Source organism: Oncorhynchus masou, chromosome 1 (assembly GCF_036934945.1).
Source record: "Oncorhynchus masou masou isolate Uvic2021 chromosome 1, UVic_Omas_1.1, whole genome shotgun sequence".
Classification (NCBI taxonomy): domain Eukaryota; kingdom Metazoa; phylum Chordata; class Actinopteri; order Salmoniformes; family Salmonidae; genus Oncorhynchus; species Oncorhynchus masou.
The window spans coordinates 20,133,027-20,156,682 of NC_088212.1; the positions used below are offsets into that span (position 1 = coordinate 20,133,027).

The 23,656-nt window shown below is 43.2% G+C and overlaps 1 protein-coding gene across 2 annotated transcripts; it reads left to right on the forward strand.

The window, feature by feature from the left end:
* The first annotated feature begins 1,869 nt into the window (after positions 1-1,869).
* LOC135529421 (calphotin-like) lies at positions 1,870-20,956 on the forward strand. Of its 2 annotated transcripts, XM_064958183.1 has the most exons (13): positions 1,870-2,114; positions 4,659-5,363; positions 9,045-9,092; positions 12,119-12,163; positions 12,955-13,179; positions 13,376-13,417; positions 14,710-14,808; positions 14,935-15,024; positions 17,937-18,041; positions 18,137-18,220; positions 19,663-19,815; positions 19,918-19,990; positions 20,085-20,956. In XM_064958183.1, the coding sequence occupies exons 1-12, from the start codon at positions 2,070-2,072 to the stop codon at positions 19,978-19,980; spliced, it is 1,704 nt and encodes a 567-aa protein (XP_064814255.1). In that variant the 5' UTR covers positions 1,870-2,069; the 3' UTR covers positions 19,981-19,990; positions 20,085-20,956. The 2 variants fall into 2 exon arrangements, with proteins under 2 accessions (XP_064814255.1, XP_064814298.1); XM_064958226.1 differs by lacking the exon at positions 18,137-18,220.
* Positions 20,957-23,656: the final 2,700 nt, after the last annotated feature.

The following is a 23,656-nucleotide window of genomic DNA, read 5'->3' on the forward strand; positions in this document are numbered from 1 at the left end:
GGTTTAACACATTTAAATGTTTTACTCACGTTGGCTGCAGTGAAGGAGAGCCCGCAGGTTTTGGTAGTGGGCCGTGTCAGTGGCACGGTGTTGTCCTCAAAATGAGCAAAGAAGTTGTTTGGTTTGTCTGGGAGCAAGACATTGTGGTCCTCGACTGGCCTGGTTTTCCTTTTGTAGTCCGTGATTGACTGTAGACCCTGCCGCATACCTCTCGTGTCTGAGCCGTTGAATTGCGACTCTACTTTGTCTCTATACTGACACTTAGCTTGTTTGATTGCCTTGCGGAGGGAATAGCTACACTGTTTGTATTCGGTCATGTTTCCGGTCACCTTGCCCTGATTAAAATCCGTGGTTCGCGCTTTCAGTTTTGCTCGAATGCTGCCATCAGTCCACAGTTTCTGGTTGGGGAATGCTTTAATAGATGCTGTGGGTACAACATCACCGATGCACTTGCTAATAAACTCGCTCACCGAATCAGCGTATTCATCAATGTTATTGTCTGACGCTATGCGGAACATATCCTACTCCACGTGATCGAAGCAATCTTGAAGCGTGGAATCCGATTGGTCGGACCAGTGTTGAACAGACCTGAGCGCGGGCGCTTCCTGTTTTAGTTTCTGTCTATAGGCTGGGAGCAACAAAATGGAGCCGTGGTCAGATTTTCCGAAAGAAGGGCGGGTGAGGGCTTTATATGCGTTGCGGAAGTTAGAATAACAATGACCCAGGGTTTTGACAGTCCGGGTCGTGCATTTGATATGCTGATAAAATTTAGGGAGCCTTGATTTCAGATTTGCCTTGTTAAAATCCCCAGCTAATTTAAAAAATCTACATAAAGTAATTATTTATCATAAACAATAACTAGTAATGTTGCATACTCCAAGAAATGTTCAAATCTCACATTTCTGGTTATTGAAAAAATAAATGACTGAGGTGCAGTCACTTTTGAGGAAACAAGCTCAGGTACACAGTACAAATATGATAAAAATATGAAATATTTTACATGTATTTCCTATTCAACAAAACTGAATAAGACTTGAAATCACTTAGTCGTTTTAGAAATAGATATTTAGAAAAAATATAACTATAAGATTTCACCTTCCTTAACTGTAAAATACGTATTTGTATTTGTATATTTAGTGTATATTTAGTGTTAGAGAAGATGTGCATATTTTCTAAAGGTCTCCCTTGATCAAAACGTCTGCCCCCAACGTTGTGAACCTCACACATAGCTCTAGCTTTGCTTTCTGAACTCATTAGGAACTCGCCTTTCATCTCATATTAATCTTGTCCGTCTATGACAAACAGTGTTATTTGTTTTAAATTCATGAATTGTTTTAAATTATTGGGTATGAATCGAACTCTAAATGTGCTAGAGCCACGAAACCACTCTATCGCGCTGGGTTACTGAAGCGCGCGGAGGTGGAGCACGGAGAACATAACGCACGCATGCTCATCTATGATGCTGCTCAGATTATTGCAATCGATTTTCATTACTGAACTCGGAGACAAACACACTTCACAAGATATGCCTACTCTATTTCTCCGGAGCTAAAATCCTGTCATGAGCAGTAGTTGACACATTTTCTAAACAGAGACGCATAAATAGGACACAACGTGAGGAAGACTAAGCCAACCGTGAGTGAGACAACATTTGGCCACAATTTCAAAATTCAAACAGAATCAACCAATTCGAACTCGAAAAGGGGGCTGGGTACGTTTTCTAAACCCGTCCAAAACGATGGAGTTGCATAACTTCAGAAAACAACGGCAGTTTGTGGCAAGGCATGCCCACTCGATGCTAATCAACCAAGGGGCACACACACCTCTCTATCGTCAACGCCCCTCCACAATCTCCCTCCCCGATAGGTCCAGGCAGAGATGAAAAAAACAACAACAAGGGCTTTAAAAACATCCACATTGTTCCGTCCATCAGTAACATCTGGTTATCAAACCGGGGTACTGTGGCTACATTCTCCTGTTTTTCGACACATTTTTTATTCTCCTCCATCTCCGGGGAGGACAGAAATCAAAGTTTATAGTTCTTTCTTGCGTGAACTCAAAACGCGAACATGCCCAGCAAGAGGAAGAAGAACAAGCGCCGCATGAGAAGGGTGGTAAGTGCGGACCACCTGGGCTCGTTCAGTTTCTCAGTGTTGTAACTAATTAGGCCAGTGGTTCCCAAATAGGGGTACGAGGACCTGGGGGTACTTGTCCTATCAACGGGGGGTAATTGAGAAGACTCATGAGACTTTAGGCCAACTGTTAAAATGCACACGAGGAGTACTTCATGGGTACTCTGGGCAGAGCAAACTTCAGTTGGTGGTACAGTAACCAAAATAGGTTGGGAACCACTGAATTAGGCTTTGATCACCTGCGATGTTTGGAATTAATTTGCGCTCCATGTTTTCATCCACTCAGGTGATTGAAGGCCATTGAACATTTCATCCATTAAAAATATGCAATTTCAATGGATGAAATGTTCAATGCACTTCTATTACTATGTGTGTGTGTATGGAATGGATGAAGGATCGGTACCATGGATGAACAAACCTCCTTGTACGCTAACTAAATTCTTTTTCAAACCTAAATTACTTCAGTCGTGCATTTTTAAGCCGAGTGGATGCATGTGAAGAAACCACTGCCAATACGTCCGTCATACATGCCTAACATCATTTCCAATCCATCCCTTCCAATCCATTGGATGTGGCTCGCCGTTCCTCTCCTTGCTGGCTTTCCGTTCCTCTCTATGCGGCGCGGTAACACAGCGCGCTGTTGGCAATGTTTGATATGGGCTGTGCATAAAGTTTGATCTCGCTGGGTATGCTTCTCGGCCAAGTAGGTTATGTATAAATTGTTATAAACAATCAGTGACGTGGTCATGCTGGTTCGTAGATTTTGTCAATTGAATGAACGGTTTATAATAAGCACGCAACATCGGCGCAAATTGCGCTCATATGCAGTGGTTGCGCTCGAAGTTTGTGGTTGCAATTGCTTGGTTCGTCATTGGGCATAAACTGTCAGCTATCCATTGAATTGTCGTGAGCGGAGTTATAGCATTTAACGTACTCGTCGGATTAGTAAAACATCTTAATTGTATATTCAGAGGTGGAATGGCAATAATTTACTATTTTACACAAGCACATATCTTGCAAGATGCTCTGCACACTCTGGACCTGGGGCTTGGGTGGAGGGCGGCTGAGCCTTTCCTTCATAAAGGGGGAGGGGGGGTCGAAGGGAAGGGCCAGAGAAGTTAAATGTGTTTTCCATCTTAGAACATTCTCTCCATCTCCATTTATACCAAGATCACCTTATGTAACAAAGGGACACATTTCTCCAATGTTACCATCCAGCAAGGTCTATTCTTCAATTAACATCAATTGATTACAATGTATATTCTACCAATTATTTAGATGTTATCCAAGGCTCTTTCATAGGTCTGCTGTAAGTCAGTTAACATTGTACATGCACTACACTTAAGATTCCTTGCAAATACTTCTCAGTATGGTGAGATTGGAGTTCTCCTAAGCACCCCCCCCCAACTCAAACCAAGGCTGTATTTGGTAATTAATTTTATGCATGCCATGGGCCTGTACAATCTTTGAAACCTGTCACAGAAGCCCAGATAAAAATGTATCCCAAATCCTTATCACCTCTGCGTGCTCAAAATATCTATGAAGGTGCACATATATATAACTTCCATGCACACTGTAATCTGTATCATGTTATGTAATTATGTCATTGTATCATGTTATGTAATTAAATGTATTGTTGTTGATGTGTATTTATGCGAATGATTTGATAGTAAAATTAAAATGTGAAACTTCAATAAAGATCTTTTTAAACAAAAACAAGACAGCAGGGGACTCTCTTGCTGATTGCAATGCAATCAGTTCTGCTTCAGTGCTTTTCTTAACTTGTGCTTTTTACATGTGCTCCCCTGCCCCTTCAAACAAGTCTCTCTAGTTTCTTTCCAAAGGATGACGATGTCTGGTAAATGGTTTTAAGACTATTGACTGGCTCAACCCTAAATCGTACCAGTGCAAAGGGGCGGGAGGTGTTGTTTTGACTGACAGACCAAAAGGCAGAACTGTCTTTTTTATGTACACTCACTGAGTTTATGCGCTTGGTGGCTCTGTAAACTCTGCTGGCTGGCCGGGCCTCTCTCGCAGCTAACGAGGCATAGGGTGTGATTATAACATGATTATAATAAGGTTGATGTGATTAGTTCAGTCTGCCCTGCGGGGCCCCATCCCTAGCCCTGCTGACTCGCGGGTTTCGGTCCCGCCTGACTTGACGTGTCAGAATCACTCGGAGTCAGACAATTTACCACCATTATCTAACCTGTTTTGCCCCCCTCCCCCCACCCTCTCCGCCACATTGATTGGCACCATAGCCCAAAGGTTAAGTCCTCTGTCCTCTCTGGGAAAACATGTTGGTACTAGTTTGGTATTCCTGGTATTTCATCGACTAGAATAGACCCTCTCCCCTTAACTCCAAACTAGACAAGTAATTGAATAACAAACAGCCCTCTGGCTGGATTACCTTCAGCAACCTCTCCTCATATTTTTTCTCTCCATCTCTCACTGTTTAATCAAAGCAGAAGGATTCATAGTGAAGTTCATCAGACACACTTCTCTCTCTGTCTTTGTGTTGAGCAGCAGGCCCAGAGGAGAGTCCTTGAGGAGCAGCATTCTACTGGCGCAGGCAAAGGAACCCCAGGAGTGGCTGCCGTGGCACCCCCCCTTGAAATATTAAATTGTCCCCCCCTTCTCTCACCCCCTCCAGTCGTAAAGCCCCCTGAAATATCCAATTGTCACCCCCTTATTCCCCCCACTATAGTAGTAAAGGTCCCATTCGTACAGCCACCGGCCCCAGTCAAAGTACCTGAGGCTGTGGTGACGGTGGTAGAGCCTGAAGTGGTAGCAGCTGAGATTGAAGTTGAGTCCCCAGTCGAAGCTCCAGTGGAGGTTGAAGTCGAGACCCCAGAAGAAGTTCCAGAAGAAGTCCCAGTCGAGGCCCCAGAAGTAGTCCCAGTCGAGGCCCCAGAAGAAGTCCCAGTCGAGGCCCCAGAAGAAGTCCCAGTCGAGGCCCCAGAAGAAGTCCCAGTCGAGGCCCCAGAAGAAGTCCCAGTCGAGGCCCCAGAAGAAGTCCCAGTCGAGGCCCCAGAAGAAGTCCCAGTCGAGGCCCCAGAAGAAGTCCCAGTCGAGGCCCCAGAAGAAGTCCCAGTCGAGGCTCCAGAAGAAGTCCCAGTCGAGGCCCCAGTCGTAGAAGCAGAAGCTCCTGTTGAGCCCCCTACAGAAGAAACTGCAGTAGGGCAGGAAGTTGAAGAAAGTCTCTGGAATTATGCCAAGCCAGTAACTGAGGTAAGGACCCGCTCTCCCATTTTGAATTTGTTTGGGAATGGGGAAGATATGGGTCCAGGTGGTTTCGGACATGTTGGGCATGGACTGATTTTTTTTTTACATTTCTTTTCACAATTGACATAGTTTCTGTACTTAACATTAAACCAGCACCCAACACTTGAGTAAAGTTCTATCTTTGCTGTGCAAAATGGTTCCCTGGTTGCTTTGCTGTGCAAAATGGTTCCCTGGTTGCTTTCAATGGAAATGAGATGAAGTAGCGTCAGCGTGGTGTGGAAATGAGATGGGAGGGGGGGGTGGCAGTAGGAGAACAGTATGCTCTATTTAACAGAGGCTGTACATGTCCAGGAGTGTGGGCAGGGCCCCTGTTGCAGTCATTATACATTAACCTTGTCTACTGTAATTTGTCTTGGATGGATTTGTTTGTTCTAAAACTGATTTCACTTGTGTTTTCCAGAAAATGTATGGTAAGAGTAACTTAATAACATGAGATTACTTTCCTCTAAAGCTGTTTTAAGGTTTTCTAATGAACCAGGTTAGCTAACACTTTCCCCTACACATGACTGGCGTTAGTTCAGTTGCAGTATTTTCCAAAGTTCCTCCGATGCTGTAGCTATGACGTGTGTGCTGACATGTGCTCTCACATGTATGTGAGTGTGCAGCGAGGGATAAGGGGGTGGTTATATATGATGATGGACTCACGGTCAGCCGAAAGAGCTCCACAGTAAAGTACCAGCCCCTCACTCCCCTTGCAGGCTCTGAGTGCCCAGGCGGTGTTCAGCCCTTGGATCCCCGCCCCCCAGCCCACTCAGCCCTCTTTTCCTCAGCCCTATGCTGCTGCGCTCACCGTAGACATGTCAGAAACGCCTTAGACACACACACACACACACACACATATATTTTTTTATTTCACCTTTACACACATACACACACACACAGACACACGCTTTCATAAAAGTACTTTGGACTCACGCACACACATGGTGGGTGTGTTATACACATTCGGTATCAGGATAGTTTTATTTAGTTGGTAAGATTTGCACATTCTTGTACTCTAAACATAGGAGCACTGAGACACTGCACTTGCCCAAATCCATAAACCGTTGGTGCTGGTAGAGAAAGGCTTGACAGTTGGTGGCTCTGGTCAGTCAGTCGGTTGTGGTTTTTTCACGATGGGGCTCATATTCAGCTGGCTGAGGGGGCCAAGGCCCCTAGACTCCACACCCCATACTGGACATCACCTTAGAGACACAGGTGAGAGCGGGGCATCTAAGGCCAAACATTTGGTACCAGGCAGCTTTCTCTCTTGGCTCTTCCTCTTTCCTGCTCTTCCCCTCTTGTGTGCCCACTTATGGGGCCCCTATAGAAGTGCACTTTCTGTCTGGCACCTGTTGTCACCTAGTGCCTCTGCATGATGTCCCCCACTTTTCTAGTGCCTGCCTTCCTGGGCTGACTGAAACTAGGCATTTGTTATGAAAGGTGACCATTTTTTTTTTATCCTCTTCACCCATCTCTCTCTCTCCCACATGTGAAAGCATTTACCATATAGGAAGCTTCTCCAGAATATAACACGAGGCTAGCTCTCCTATATGTGCTGAATCATTTCTCTATTTTGTTCTCCAAAAGTTCCCCTCCATTGGAATTGGAGTGCCATTTAGCTCTGTCAGGATTTCTGTAGTAAATGTCATTGTTCATTTTTTACATTGTGGGTATATTGTTCCCTAGCTTCTACAGCAAAAACAGGAACTTGGCTGCTAGGAAGGAGGAGGAGGAGGAAGGGGGTGTGTACTTGGAACATTATGTCCATAATGTGCTCGGAAGGGGTTAAATTGTGGTCTGTCTGATAGAAAGGGCTGCACTAGGATCAGTTTTGTACATTTTGGCGAGACAGAGCTGCGATCAGACCAGTTTGGTACACAGTGTTCCACAACAGCTAGGGATGGTAGTAGCGGCTGTGGCTATGTGAATATAGGCTGCCAGTGGAAGGCCTGTAGCCCACAGTCTCTCCCTCCCTCTACACAGCTCTACCCAAGCTATATATTTTCTTACCTGGAGCTATAGACTACGTGCTTGTTCAGTATAGTTATGGTCCCTTCAACGGATCACTTTTAGACCTCTTGTCTTAGTAACATAACGTGCTAGAAAAATGCTGATGACTTTTTCTGTTAAAGGTCCCCAAAGCACACACATCCCTGGGATGCTCGTCTTTTCAGTTCGCTGCAGCTAGCGACTGGAACGAGCTGCAACGAACACTCAAACTGGACAGTTTTATCTCAATCTCTTCATTCAAAGACTCAATCATGGACACTCCTACTGACAGTTGTGGCTGCTTTGTGTGATGTATTGTTGTCTCTACCTTCTTGCCCTTTGTGCTGTTGTCTGTTCCCAATAATGTTTTTATCATGTTTTGTGTTGCTATCATGTTGTTGTCATGTTGTGCTGCTACCATTCTGTGTTGTCATGTGTTGCTACCATGCTGTGTGTCATGTGTTGCTGTCATGCTGTGTGTCATGTGTTGCTTCCATGCTATGTTGTTATCTTAGGTCGCTCTTTATGTAGTGTTGTCTCGTCGTAATGTGTGTTTTGTCCTATATTTATATATATTATTATTATTATATATATATATTTTAATCCCAGCCCCTGTCCCCGCAGGAGGCCTTTTGGGTAGGCCCGTCATTGTAAATAAGAATTTGTTGTTAAGTGACTTGCCCAGTTAAATAAAGATTAAATAAAATAAAAACATAACTGCCCATTTGAACAGAGGTGTTCTATCTGCAGTTTGTATAATTTCGGTGTTTGACCATGTTCTGAGGTTTCATCAATGTGGAGGTCGTGTGATTAGTGTGATCTATCTCCCTCCAATAGGGTACCCGTTTTAGACAGGCTTTTTTCTGGCCTGGTTCGTGTCATTTGTAAAGTAGCATATAGACTTTATGTAGCATGGTATGCTCCAGTCCCAGAAATTGTAAATTATTTACAATCTCTGCACAAATGATGTGCTGTAGACAGTGTCAGTATTGGTCAACACACCTGATAGCACAGTGTGTGTTCAGTACCAAGTGTGCATGCTGTGAATTACACACCGAGGTGGAAAGATGGACCATGTGGCACAGAAGACAAAGGCATGACGGAGGGGAGGGGGTGAGAGCAAAGATGGTTTCCTCGTAACCTCCATCTTGAGCTATCAATAGATATGTTCTTTTTTCTCTGTCTGCCATGGAGAGAGGGACATAGGAGGGGGGCGTGGCAGATCTCTGGCATTATGTAATTGTCTCTAACGTCACTTCGTGTTCCATACCCCCCCACACACAGACTCCTATGTAGTCGACACAAAGCCAGCACTGAGGGAGGTGTGTGTGCAGTGTACTCCTAGTGTATTTTCTAAGGAAAGGTTCATGATCTCTGAAAGTATATTAGCAAAACCTTGCATTTTTTACACATGGGTGAAAAACACAACAATTGGGCACCATCGACCCACCCACCACTGTTTCTAAAATAAAATTCCATCATGTAGTTGTATTAATTATTTAATACAGAATTAATATGCTTAATCCTAACTTGATGTTCCAAACCGGGTGACTTCTACTCTGCCACTCCAATATCAGTTTAACTTTATATCCATATGACTATAGCAGTCAGCGAAATGTATATTCATAACGACTCCTTTCTCTCTACTTCTTCCAGGCCATACCCATTCCCGAGGCCCCTGTGTCAGCTCTAGCTGAATTTAAGGTAACCCCCCCCTGACCCCCCCCTCCAATCAACTCACTGAACTCTGTTCCTCAACTCGCTGAACCAGTCATGGAGCCCCGGGCACCCCGAAATTCTCCCACAAGTCATCTGCTGTTGCTCAAACATGGCTCTGGTTGAGCAGCAGGGTCTGAACAAAGAACAAGCCTGTCTACAGAGAGGTGTTCCTACATGCAGCTAACAAAAATACATGGAAATGTCTGCTCTATCCAAAATTACAACCAGCTTATTGCAGCATTACCGCAAAAATGAAAGAGGCAAGTAAGGAACTTGTCTGTTAGCCCTGCATTAAAGACCAACATTGGATAAAGAAAATTGTTATAAAAAAATAAGTATACCAGTTTTATGTAAGGACCAAAAAATGTACAGATGTGACATACAGATCGCAAAATAGTTGGGAAGAGATTTTCGATGTACCGATTCCATCACACTTGGTTTATGAACTGATACACAGAAAGACGCCGGATGCAAAATGTTAATTATTATACCAAATTCTTGCAGCCAATAGAATGTTATAGCTTTGCAGATTTTACTGCGAAGAGACAGAATCAATAGATACTTTTGATTTGGTATGGTCCATATGTAACTTGTTTTTGGTTGCAGGTTCAGGAATGGCTGAAGAACTGCAACATTTACGTGGAGTTAACTCTGCAAATAGCACTGCTAGGTGATCTGAAAAGTAATAGTCAATCGATCAATAATATAATAATACTCATAGCAAAAGGGTTTATCTTTAATTGACAATCTCTAAACTACAGTATGAGAATAGAAAGGTTCATAACGTTTGTGAAACATCACAGCACAGTTGAAAAATTCAGAAAGTATTCAGGCCACTTGACTTTTTCCATATTTACATCAGTTTTCAGACCCTTTACTCAGTACTTTGTTGAAGCACCTTTGGCAGCATTTACAGCCTCAAGTCTTCTTGGGTATAAGATTGACAACTTATATTTGGGGAGTTTCTCCCATTCTTCTCTGCAGATCCTCCCAAGCTCTGTCAGGTTGGATGGGGAGCATAGCTGCACAGCTATTTTCAGGTCTCCCCAGAGATTTTCAATCGGGTTCAAGTCCGGGCTCTGGCTGGGCCACTCAAGAACATTCAAAGACTTGTCCTGAAGCCACTCCTGCGTTGTCTTGGATGTGTATTTAGGGTTGTTGTCCTGCTGGAAGATGAATCTCTTTGCCCCAGTCTGAAGTCCTGAGCGCTCTGGAGCAGGTTTTCACCAAGGATCTCTCTGTACTTTGCTTTGTTCATCTTTACTACTCTCCCAGTCCCTGCTGCTGAAAAACATCCCCACGGCATGCTGCCACCACCATGCTTCACCATAGGGATGGTGCCATGTTTCCTCCAGATGTGATGCTTGGCATTCAGGACAAAGAGTTCAATCTTTGTTTCATCAGACTAGAGAATCTTGTTTCTCATAGTCTGAGAGTCTTTAGTTGCCTTTTGGCAAACTCAAGGTGGGCTGTCATGTACCTTTTACTGAGGAGTGGCTTCCGTCTGCCCACACTATCATAAAGGCCTGATTGGTGGAGTGCTGCAGAGATGGTTGTCCTTCTGGAAGGTTCTCTGATCTCCACAGAGGAACTCAGGAGCTCTGTCAGAGGGACCATCGGGTTCTTGGTCACCTACCTGACCAAGGCTCTTCTCCCCCGATTGCTCAGTTTGTCCGGGCGGCCAGCTCTAGGAAGAGTCTTGGTGGTTCCAGACTTCTTCCATTTAAGAATGATGGAGGCCACTGTGTTTTTTGAGACCTTCAATTCTGCAGACATTTTTTGGTACCTTTCCCCATATCTGTGCCTCGACACAATCCGGTCTCGGAGCTCTACAGACATTTCCTTCGACCTCATGGCTTGGTTTTTGCTCTGACATGCACTGTCAACTGTGGGACCTTATATAGACATGTGTGTGCCTTTCCAAATCATGTTCAGTCATTGAATTAACCACAGGTGGACTCCAAATCAAGTTGTAGAAACATCAAGGATGATCAATGGAAACAGGATGCACCTGAGCTTAATTTTTTTGTCTCATATCAAATGTTCTGAATACTTTAGCAAACATTTCTAAACCTGTTTTTGCTTAGTCATTATGGGGCATTGTGTGTAGATTGATGAGGAAAATGCTTTATTTTAGAATAAGGCAGTAGTAAAATGTGGAGAAAGGGTCTGAATACTTTCTGAATGCACTGTATTTCAGTAACACTACTAAGAATTCAAGATGCCAAAGCGAGGAACCCCCCAATAAAGAACTGTCCAGTCCACACTGGAACATAGTTGTACTTTGGGGTCATGAGAGGAAATGTTTTAATTCCATTAAATGTAATTAGGGAATCTCTTGGAAGTGTGACTGGCCTCAGCTCTTCCTTCCTATTTTGTTTTATTACTGATATCACACGTACACACAGCAATGCCGATGAGTACCTTGACGATGAAGACTGACTGATTTAATATATTTTAGAATAAAGACGTAACGTAAAATGTGGAAAAAGTCAAGGGGTCTGAATACTTGCCGAATGCACTGTATATGGCAAATACAAAATGTAAACTGGATGGTGTTCAGAGATAGATGGGAGGGGTTGAGGGTCGCTGAAGCATGAGACTAAAAACAAACAAAAATAACTCATGTATAATATACTGTCTGTAAAATGTATATAGTATGTAAAGCTGGAAGTAGAATCCATTAGCTTAGTCCAATTAGGGGAGGGGTGGTAGGGTTAGGGGAAAATAAAAGTACAAATATATATATGGGAGATTGGAAATTAGGCAGACAATTGCATTGACAGAAGCCACAATATATTTGCATTATTAAAGCGGATCCACCCCCTAAAATACCATTTAAAATATATATAAAATTTACAAAAGGTGTTCCTACTAGTATGACACCTTCCTCCCGCCTTTTCGCTACCAGTGTGTTCAACAACTACCTCTTCTTCTGCATTAAGTTGGACCATTAACAGTACTCTTTATTTTATAAATATGGACACTAACTCCTTGTTGTCCCTATTCAGGTTCAGGTCGCAAACTCCGTAGCCATTACCACAGAGATCGCACAGGTAAAATATTACCTTTGTCGCTAGTCTGTCACTGTGCAATATGAAAATAATATAGTGCATGCCATTTTAGTCCAAGTGATACTGGGCCCGGTTTCCCAAAACCATCGTTATTACTATTGCACTTGAAAACGTTAGTAATTTAACGCCTGCCTCAGACCACTCGTAGAACAGCTAAGTGCATCGTAGGGTGCTTCCCCCCTCCCATGTCACTTTACACAGAAGATCTTCACTAAACATACAATCACAGGGTTTATCCATCTCTGTTGAGTTCTATTTAGCTACTTCTAGACTACTGTCTTTAATTTCTCAATATATTTCATGTGTTGCCTAATATGCGCAATGATGAATTCATGGATTTTTTTATTGGGTAAGCATTAGAGTTAGCCACCTCAATATTTACACCCGTAGGTAGTAATATTGTTCTAGGGGGTGATCAGTCGTCTGTAGTGTGAAATAATTATAATGTTATGGTAAGATTTGAATAGAGAAAGCCGATCTGAGAGCAGCGCTCTCTTTTGTTCTTATCAGTATTGACACATGCTCCAACGATGCACTCAGCGACCGCTCTCTCTGAGGGGTGTTTTTGGAAACGCATCTTCAGCCATTGTAAGAAAGATGCATCGTTAAAACACTCGCAAGCCTAAATTCCATCGCTATCGGGAAACCGGGCTCAGGTGCAAGGTAGAATCTGCAGTGAATCTAAGGTGTTTCAGTAGTAGCCTACTGTGTGTATATCAGCCATACTGCCCTTGCATGGTGTGGCGTTTGACGGTGTTCCACTGCATGTTTAGACTCATGATGAACCGTGGCTCGAGGCTGAAGTGGAGGCTGAAATAGTTGACGAGGTCCAAGCGGATGTAGAGGCAGTAGTAGAGGAAGAACCAGAGCCCGATCCCATGGTCAAGGCCGAAGCTGCCCCAGTTGTAGAAGCTGAACTTGAACTGTCGGGAATCAAAGACGGAGACAGTCCTATCGTCAAAGCTGAAGCCATTCCTGAAGATATTGATGTGGAAGAGGTACTACATCTCTCTGCCTCTGTTGAAAACTCAACTCAAGCCCTTTGTGTTCTGTTACGTGATGTTGCCTTGTGTGAATGTGCATGTAGTGTGTGGTTTGCTCTGTTCCTTCCCTTTTCTCTTAAACAGCATTCAGAAAGCATCTGATCGTTTTTTTTCTTTTAGATTTTTTTCTTGTAATTTCTCCTCTTTTCAGCATGAGACTGTTATGACAGAGGCACCTGAAGAGGTTCCAGTGGTAAGCTAATTTCTCACTACATTGAACAAAAATATAAACGCAACATGCAACAATTTCTAAAAATTTACTGAGTTACAGTTCATAATTCATCAGGCCCCTAATCTATGGATTTCACATGACTGGGGATACAGATATGCATCTGTTGGTCACAGGTACATTGGAAAAAAGGTAGGGTCATGGATCAGAACCAGTATCAGTATCTGGTGTGACCACAATTTGCCTCATACAGCACGACACAACTCCTTCACATAGAGTTGATCAGGCTGTTGATTGTGGCCTGTAGAATGTTGCTGGATATTGGCGGGAACTGGAACACGCTGTTGTGCACGTCAATCCAGTTCATCCCACATGCTCAATGGGTGACTTGTCTGGTAAGTATGCAGGCCATGGAAGAACTGAGCCGTTTTCAGCTTCCAGGAATTGTGTACAGATCTGTCCAGTACAGTTGAAACTGGGATTCATCTGTGAAGAGCACACTTTTCCATGCCAGTGGCCATCGAATGTGAGCATTAACCGAAAGGTTGTGTAACGGATGTGAAACGGCTAGCTTAGTTAGCGGTGTGCGCTAAATAGCGTTTCAATCGGTGACGTCACTTGCTCTGAGACCTTGAAGTAGTAGTTCCCCTTGCTCTGCAAGAGCCGCGGCTTTTGTGGAGCGATGTTGTTGATGTGGCAGAGGGTCCCTGGTTCGCGCCCGGGTATGGGCGAGGGGACGGTTTAAAATTATACTGTTACAGTTGCAAGATCGAATCCCCGAGCTGACAAGGTAAAAATCTGTCTTTCTGCCCCTGAACAAGGCAGTTAACCCACTGGTCCTAGGCTGTCATTGAAAATAAGAATTTGTTCTTAACTGACTTGCCGAGTTAAATAAAGGTAAAAAAATTAAATGGAACATAATACAAAACAAGAAGCACAGACAGGAAACAGAAATAATGACACCTGCGGAAGGACCCAAAAGGAGTGACATATATAGGGCAGGTAATCAAGGAAGTGAGGGAGTCCAGGCGAGTGATGGTGACAGGTGTGTGCCATAATGAGCAGCCTGTTGACCTAGAGGCCGGAGAGGGAGCGCATGGGACATTTTATCTAGATGAATTTTCAAAGCTTTTGTATCGGTTCAACGCAGGCTGGGCATTTGAGCTAGTCATCGTTCCTATTAGGAAGGATCGCTGGAGCACTTCACACTTCTGTTTGCTTCATACAAACAGGATCCAGGAAGCGTAATGGTAGATTGTCACCAAATTTTTGCTTTGGTGTTAAACTGACACGTGCCCCGACCTCTCACCTCCCAGGAGACAGAAATTATCCCAGAGAAGCTGTGGAAGCCCGTGGAAGCACCGATTGAAGAAGCCCCCGTAGCCGAGGTCGCTCCAGCAGAGCTCCTCGTAGAGGTAAGGCTGACCAAGATATGGCATTCTCAGTCCTTTCACTTTTCTAAGTAAGAAAGTTGAAATGGAAATGAAGTTGGAATTTGTATATCTGAACATTGGGCTCATAACTCTGTCTATTCTCTCCAGGCCTTAGTAGACCCTGTCATCAACACAATGGCTGACTTTGCCTTCACAGAATCTGTTCCCGCCATTGTGGAAGCAGCCATGGCTGAGCAGGTGAAACTCGCGCTCCAATCATACCCACTCTTGACACATACACACAATGACCACATTTAGGTGTGCACATTATTCCAGATAGTAGCACATACAGTGCCTTGCATAAGTATTCATCCCCCTTAGAGTTTCTTATTTTGTTGCATTACAAAATAATTTTTAATAGATTTTTTTGTTGGATTTCATGTAATGGACATATACAAAATAGTCCAAATTGGTGAAGTGAAATGAAAAAAATGACTTGTTTCAAAAAATGTGATAAAAAACTTGATAAAAAATAGAAAAGCGATGCGTGCATTTGTATTCACCCCCTTTGCTAAGAAGCCCCTAAATAAGATCTGGTGCAACCAATTGCCTTCAGAAATTACATAATTAGTTAAATAATGTCCACATGTGTGCAATCTAAGTGTCACATGATCTCAGTATATATACACACACACCTGTTCTGAAGGGCCCCAGAGTCTGCAACACCACTAAGCAAGGGGCATCACCAGGCAAGCGGCACCATGAAGACCAAGGAGCTCTCCAAACAGGTTAGGGACAAAGTTGTGGAGAAGTACAAATCAGGATTGGGTTATAAAAAAATATCCCAAACGTTGAACGTCCCACAGAGCACCATTATATCCATGATTAAAAAATGGAAAGAATATGGCACCACAACAAACCTGCCAAGAGAGGGCCACCCACCAAAACTCACAGACCAGGCAAGGAGGGCATTAATCAGAGAGGCAACAAAGAGACCAAAGATAACCCTGAAGGAGCTGCAAAGCTCCACCGTGGAGATTGGAATATCTGTCCATAAGACTATTTTAAGCCGTACACTCTACAAAGCTGGGCTTTATGGAAGAATGGCCAGAAAAAAATCCATTGCTTAAAGTTAGAAATAAGCAAACGTTTGGTGTTCATCAAAAGGGATTTGGGAGACTCCCCAAACATATGGAAGAAGGTACTCTGGTCAGATGAGACTAAAATTGAGCTTTTTGGCCATCAAGGAAAACGTGATGTCTGGCACAAAACCAACACCTCTCATCACCCCCAGAACATCATCCACACAGTGAAGCATGGTGGTGGAAGCATCATGCTGTGGGGATGTTTTTCCATCGGCAGGGACTGGGAAACTGGTCAGAATTGAAGGAATGATGGATGGCGCTAAAAACAGGGAAGTTCTTGAGGGAAACCTGTTTGTCTTCTAGAGATTTAAGTTGGGACGGAGGTTCATCTTCTAGCAGGACTATGACCCAAAGCATACTGCTAAAGCCTCACTCGCGTGGTTTAAGGGGAAACATTTAAATGTCTTGGAATGGTCAAAGCCCAGACCTCAATCCAATTTAGAATATGTGGTATGACTTAATGATTGCTGTACACTAGTGGAACCCATCCAACTTGAAGGAGCTGGAGCAGTTTTGCCTTGAAGAATTGCCAACAATTCCAGTGGCTAGATGTGCCAAGCTAATAGAGACCTACCCCAAGAGACTTTCAGCTGTAATTGCTGCATAAGGTGGCTCTACAAAGTATTGATTTTGGGAGGTTGAATAGTTATGCACGCTCAAGTTCAGTTTTTTTTTGGTCTTCTTGTTTCACAAAAGAAAATATTTTGCATCTTCAAAGTGGTAACCATGTTGTGTAAATCAAATGATACACCCCCCCAAAAAATCTATTTTAATTCCAGGTTGTAAGGGAACAAAATATGAAGAACGCCAAGGGGGGTGAATACAGCAAGCCACTGTATCCCACTTAAGGTCTTGTTCAGGATAAGCCACTGTATCCCGCTTAAGGTCTTGTTCAGGATAAGCCACTGTATCCCGCTTAAGGTCTTGTTCAGGATAAGCCACTGTATCCCACTTAAGGTCTTGTTCAGGATAAGCCACTGTATCCCGCTTAAGGTCTTGTTCAGGATAAGCCACTGTATCCCGCTTAAGGTCTTGTTCAGGATAAGCTGTTTACATGCACCTTTGATATCCCGCTCACGGATGTCCCGGTTTCCATGAATATTCCTCATTTTAAATTCATATGGGTTAAATGGAATAGTAACTGAAATCTGGACACTGACTGTAGGTCTATAACCTCTCACATGTAGAGTAATATAATTTTAACTCCTGCAGAATTAAGCATTTCTTACAATAAAATTGAAACAATTTGATTTCTTTCAGCATCTCTTAAGAAAACAAGTTACACATGCATTTGCATTATCTTTGACACTTATGCAAGCAGACAGTATTTCAACCACAAAATATGCCAAGACAAACTGAAGTCTTATCAGAAACGTGTTTCATCATTTTCTCAGCTACCTAAACAAAATAGACAACTTTACTGGTGTTAACTACTGTAGATTACTAGTGCATTCATTCTGGTGAACACTACTTTAGTCTTCTGAGCAACAAGTTATGACAAGAAGAGAAGCTGCATGTATTTAACTATAGTTGACAAATGGCCTACCAACGTTTGGAAATTATAGGCAGAAAAGTATCCAAATTAGGGGTGAAAGTAGCATAAGCCAGTAGGCTATACTGTTGTATCAGAAAAATAAATTATGGAGGATCAAACTACACAGCTATAACAATCAGATGAAAACATCACAAAATCCATGTGTGAAACAGTCCCTGTGGAGACAGTGAAAAACAGTAAAAGGGATAAGATGTTTACATGCCACAGTATCCTGTCAGAAAGAAACATATCGCAGGCTTCTTTTCGGGGTTTCGCATAACCGGGATACAAGCTTTTTCATGTTATTGTAAACGGGATATGATGTTTGTATGCGTAAACTAAAAATCAGAATAATTGAGTATCCAGAATAAGAGGATATTGGTGTGCATGCAGATGTGGTCACATGTTGTTTTGGCACACCTTTAATCATACAGTATGACCACCTGCTGATTACCCTTCCTCAAGTCTGACTGCATGTCATCTCTGTTCAGGTGCCCGCAGTCTCAACGGATTCACTTGACGCCCTATCGGAGTTGCTGAACAACATCACTCTAGTCACTGAGCCCGCCCCTGTCACAGCTGATAAAGTCATTGACGTGAGTCTCCTACATTTCTCTATGCAGAGATGCTTTAGTAGAGCAGACGTGACACACAACACACTCCTGTAACCCTGTTGTCTGGTTGGTCTCAGGAGCCAGAGTGTGAGGAGAAAGAGATGGGGGTGAGAGACGATGTACTTCCACCCGATTACCGGCCCTGCTCGGAGGACCTGCTGGTCAGAGTTGAATCATAATAACCTAAACTTCTCATCCACTCACTAATTTTGAATAATGAATTCAACCAACTCTTTACTCAATCACCTTGCTATATAATAACCTTAACATAATCAAACACTTGGGTGTAGGCTATCCTCTCATAACTTCTCATTTTAAATGCTCTCGCACATTTTGAAATGTGGCATTCCAGGGGTTCATCCTCTCTCATGGGTTTCTCTCTGCCATTTGTGGATCGATCCTCCCTCACCTCTCTCCTTGTGGTCTTCCTTTTTACATTCTGCTCATTCCCTTGGTTGTGGGCTGCTCCAGCTTGTTTCATTGCATTGGGCATGCCAAGCACTGTAGTGGGAGTACTGGTTTATTTTTTACTACTCTGGAATTGATTAATTAGGATCCCCATTAGCGACAGCTAGTCTTACTGGGGTCCGACAACGAGAAATACATTTGACCAAAAAAAATACTTTACAATTGTTACACACGCCTCTTGGGAAGGAATGCAACACCCTGCAACACTCAACTCCGTGGAGTGAAAGGGGTATGGGATTGCAGGTAAGGATGACAAAGGCAGAGAATTACACCGTTAACAGGGAATTTATTCCTTCACACGGTAATTCTGGGTCAAAGGGTCTGGACTGAACCAAAGCAAAGAAAGTAAAAGTTAGAGCCCCCTCTCCTACCCACAACTTATCTATTTTTAACGCCACCTGGCGTGCTAACCAAAATAAAGGGGGTTGTCCGCCCAGGTCTTACCTAGTGTGCATAGACAGTACATACGAGTATATGTATGCCCGCAGGCCTCTTGCCTAAGCACTCCCAAGGTGCCTTCCCCTTCCCCCCTGGGAACGAATGAAACAGATTAATACAAACAATTTCAATAATCAAAACAGTCCTTTTGACATAAACATACCTCCGCAGAACCGGCTACAAAATACTTCACAAAAAGTGTCTGCGCAACAACCAACACAGAATATCAAAGACGCTCTCCCTGAGCAACAAACAATACTGAGGCATACCCAGAAGCTCTTTCTTCCTAACAAAGGAACTCTGGCTTTTAAGCTGCAGAAGGAGTCTAATTGAAGACAGCTGTATCCTTTGACGAGAGGGCGGGGTCAGAGCTCCAATTATCGATGGGACCTACCAATCAGCTGCTTAGGACTTCAGGAAGCTATTTCCTGAAATACACACACAGACACATACAAACCCACAACAACACAGAAACTGGGGAACGTAACAGAATTTACATACATTTAAAAACATGTAATGTGTGTGCATCTATCAGTTACACGTCAGTACATATACACAAAGCCAGAGTTCACATGGGGTAAGACGCATTGTTGGGAAAGAGCTTGCAAGAAAGGCACTTCACTGTACTTGTGCACGTGACAACTTGAAACTTAGTGATGCGCTCAACAACATTGACTGTCTGCATTTCCTTTCACAGGCTAAAGAGGAAATTGGAGCCCAGATGGAAATCGAGGCTAAAAAGGATGCCATAGATGAGAAGACGGTTCTTGACGTCATCTCTGGAGATTTATCTGCCCCCCACCCTGTTATCTCAGAACTGCAGTGTCACACGCAGCTCGCCGCCCCCAAGGTAGGAACCTATAGTGTATTGAACTCTCCCAACCAATTGTGATCAGTCTTTAAGTATTTCAAATCAATCACCCTCTGTTCTAAACTCTTCTTGTTCTTTTAGGATATCCCAACAGAGGCAGTGCTGAATGGACAGATGGCAGCTGAGGTGGCCATTGAGGGATAGATCTCTATGGGTGACGACTTGTTTAATCTCCCTAAACACTGCGTTTGAATGCATAAGGTCTGGATTGGCATTAACATTCTGTTATTGTTCCTGTCTCCCCACAGATTTCCTCAGTCAGTATGAAGGACTAAAGAGAGCCTGACAGTGAGCCGACCAGCGAACTTTACTTTTCATTTTTTAGGGCTTAAAGGGACCGCTGGGAAATTTGACAGACATCCAACACTCAGTGCCTTTCTTGCTTGGGTTCTTAGGGTTCTTACAAAAACAAATATGAAACAAGTTTAAAATGCGATATGAAGGTGGGGGAATAAGACTTTTTTGTTGTTGATCAGAATGTGACAATTTGGAATAAACAAATGATGGCTTTCATATATTTCTGTATCCCATTGCATATATTGTGGATTTGCCTCAATGCATTGTGTATGAATACTGTAGAATGAATGAATGTGGCAATGGCTTGTCTTCACATGTTTGTGTGGATGAGAGGGATTCATTTCTTTTACACGTTTCCTGTTTTAACCTGGTTTGATTCCTTTTTGTGAAGGGACAGTATGTCAGTTTGTACAGTACCATAGCTACCCCCTCTTCTCCCTATTCCCATTGTGGTACTTTTGTTTTTTCAGGGACTGTATGATGACAGCTCCACCCTCTTTACTGTGTAGTGTCAGTGTGTCTACAGTCCCAAGTCTGTCCTGGGCAATGTGAAATGGTGTGTAGTTTTAGGTCCTCTGACCAGATACTCTTAACATTTAATTACCTATGCTGCCAACTTAAAATAGAGTACGGGGGCCTGTAGATCCTGTTTTTAGTTTTTCTTTTCTTTTTCTGTTTTGTATAGACCGTATGATGTGGTACAACCGCTGTTTGTGTTCAGTTACGTGCTCTGGAAGAGACCATGGAGTTGTCATGTAATTGAGGAGCTGGGTTGGATTTCATTCACCTTTTTGAATAAAGATGTTACTCACCAAGTTCTTGATTCAGTTGTTGGCCTGTGTTCTACATTCCTTAGTAATAATGTTTTTGTTCAGCTTGAGTTCCACATTAGCATAACGTTTGAAACTATAAATACTTTCAGGCAGCTGAAGCAAGCACATTTTGTGGGATGGAATACAGTTGTTATTAGTTCACGATCCTTTATCAATATTTAATAGTACCACAAGCTAGAAATGTTGTGATCACACAGTTGGAGAGTGTTAACATTACATGGCAAAGCATAACATACGGGTATGTGAGCTTGTTACTTTACCAAAGTGGTTACTACCAGGATTTCTGTCTGAAACCTGTTCAGGAAAAACTCCAGGATCTAGTCCTTTGCTTCTTGGATGTTCAAGTGGGAGACTGGAAGCATTTGACTTGTTGGGTGATTTATGTATTTATTTGGAGGATCTCCCTAGATCCATAGATGTCTGCTACTTCGACTGTTTATACAGGCAGCCTAATTCTGATCTTTTGACCAATTACTGGCAAAAGACATGATCTGATTGGTCAAAAGTCCAATTAGTGGAAAAATATCAGAATTGGGTTGCCTGTGTTAATGCAGCCTTAAAAGGATACTTCGGGGGTTTGGCAATGAATTGCTTTATTTACTTCCCCATAATCTCTCATGGTCAGATTCTGCATGTGAAGTTACAAACGTGTGAGAATTTCTCTTCTGGGTAACCGAGATTAAGTTCCCCAGAGCCAGATGAACTCATGGATTTTTGTATCTCTGTGTAACTAGCGTTAGCGCAATGACTAGAGGTCTTTGGTAACAGTTAGCATGCTATTACCATAGACTTGCGTTAACGCTAGTAAGGTTGGCTTCATGGCATTTATTACTATGGTCATTAAACACATGCTCTAGAACTTTGGCAACTAGTATATATTTTTAAACCTCCCATTTTGGGATAGATGTGTCAATATTTATTCATACATGCATAATCTATGAGCAGAATTACTGTTTTACCTCAATTAGCCACGAAATCCCTAGTTTGAAAGCGACTGTTTTATGGAACTATGCAGCGCCATTTTCCCATGTGGGCCAGCCCCATAGCAATTTGAGTTCCAACCAATGTGCTTCAGCCCCTTGCCATTTGAGTGAAAGCTAGAAAGATGCGCACACACAGCAGTGCGACAGAGAGCAATGACGTGGTGCACATATCTGCACATATGTGACGTAGTACACAGTTTTATGGGACCACTTTTGGCTCGTGAGCGCTATATTCAGAACTACTGGCTAAAAATGATACAAAAGTGAAATCAAATCAGCGATCCAGAGTAAAAAATATAATATATAAATAGTAAATAAAAAAATAAAATACACAAGAATGAAGCTACAGTATATACAGGGAGTACCAATACCAGATCAATGCCCTGGTGTACGAGGTAGACGTGTACATAAAGGCAGGGTAAAGTGACTAGGTATCAGAATAGATAATAACAATAACAATAATGAACAGAGTAGCAGCATCATATGATGTGTGTGTGTGTGTGCATGTGCATGTGTGTGTGCGCGTATCTAATGTATGTGAATGTGTGTGGGTTTTGTGAGTGTCAGTGTAGTGTATATACAGTGCATTTGGAAAGTATTCAGACCCCTTGACTTTTTCCACATTTTGTTACATTACAGCCTTATTCTAAAAGGGTTTAAGTACACAAAACCCCATAAAAAATACCCCATGAAAATACCCCATGAAAAAGCAAAAATCGGTTAGATATTTTTGGAAATGTGTATAATACACTGCTCAAAAAAATAAAGGGAACACTTAAACAACACAATGTAACTCTAAGTCAATCACACTTCTGTGAAATCAGACTGTCCACTTAGGAAGCAACACTGATTGACAATAAATTTCACATGCTGTTGTGCAAATGGAATAGACAACAGGTGGAAATTATAGGCAATTTGCAAGACACCCCCAATAAAGGAGTGGTTCTGCAGGTGGTGACCACAGACCACTTCTTAGTTCCTATGCTTCCTGGCTGATGTTTTGGTCACTTTTGAATGCTGGCGGTGCTTTCACTATAGTGGTAGCATGAGACGGAGTCTACAACCCACACAAGTGGCTCACGTAGTGCAGCTCATCCAGGATGGCACATCAATGCGAGCTGTGGCAAGAAGGTTTGCTGTGGCTGTCAGCATAATGTAGAGCATGGAGGCGCTACCAAGAGACAGGCCAGTACATCAGGAGACGTGGAGGAGGCCGTAGGAGGGCAACAACCCAGCAGCAGGACCGCTACCTCCACCTTTGTGCAAGGAGGAGCAGGAGGAGCACTGCCAGAGCACTGCAAAATGACCTCCAGCAGGCCACAAATGTGCATGTGTCTGCTCAAACGGTCAGAAACAGACTCCATGAGGGTGGTATGAGGGCCCGACGTCCACAGGTGGGGGTTGTGCTTACAGCCCAACACCGTGCAGGACGTTTGGCATTTGCCAGAGAACACCAAGATTGGCAAATTCGCCACTGGCGCCCTGTGCTCTTCACAGATGAAAGCAGGTTCACACTGAGCACATGTGACAGACGTGACAGAGTCTGTAAACGCCGTGGAGGACGTTCTGCTGCCTGCAACATCCTCCAGCATGACCGGTTTGGTGGTGGGTCAGTCATGGTGTGGTTTGGCATTTCTTTGGGGGGCCGCACAGCCCTCCATGTGCTCGCCAGAGGTAGCCTGACTGCCATTAGGTACCGAGATGAGA

Excerpts from the sequence above, each read along its gene's own strand:
- LOC135529421 (XM_064958183.1), top strand. The coding sequence starts at position 2,070 with ATGCCCAGCAAGAGGAAGAAGAACAAGCGCCGCATGAGAAGGGTG. Across the intron at positions 2,115-4,658 it reads AGCGCCGCATGAGAAGGGTG|CAGGCCCAGAGGAGAGTCCT; the intron begins GTAAGTGCGGAC and ends TGTGTTGAGCAG. Across the intron at positions 18,042-18,136 it reads CAGCTGATAAAGTCATTGAC|GAGCCAGAGTGTGAGGAGAA; the intron begins GTGAGTCTCCTA and ends GGTTGGTCTCAG.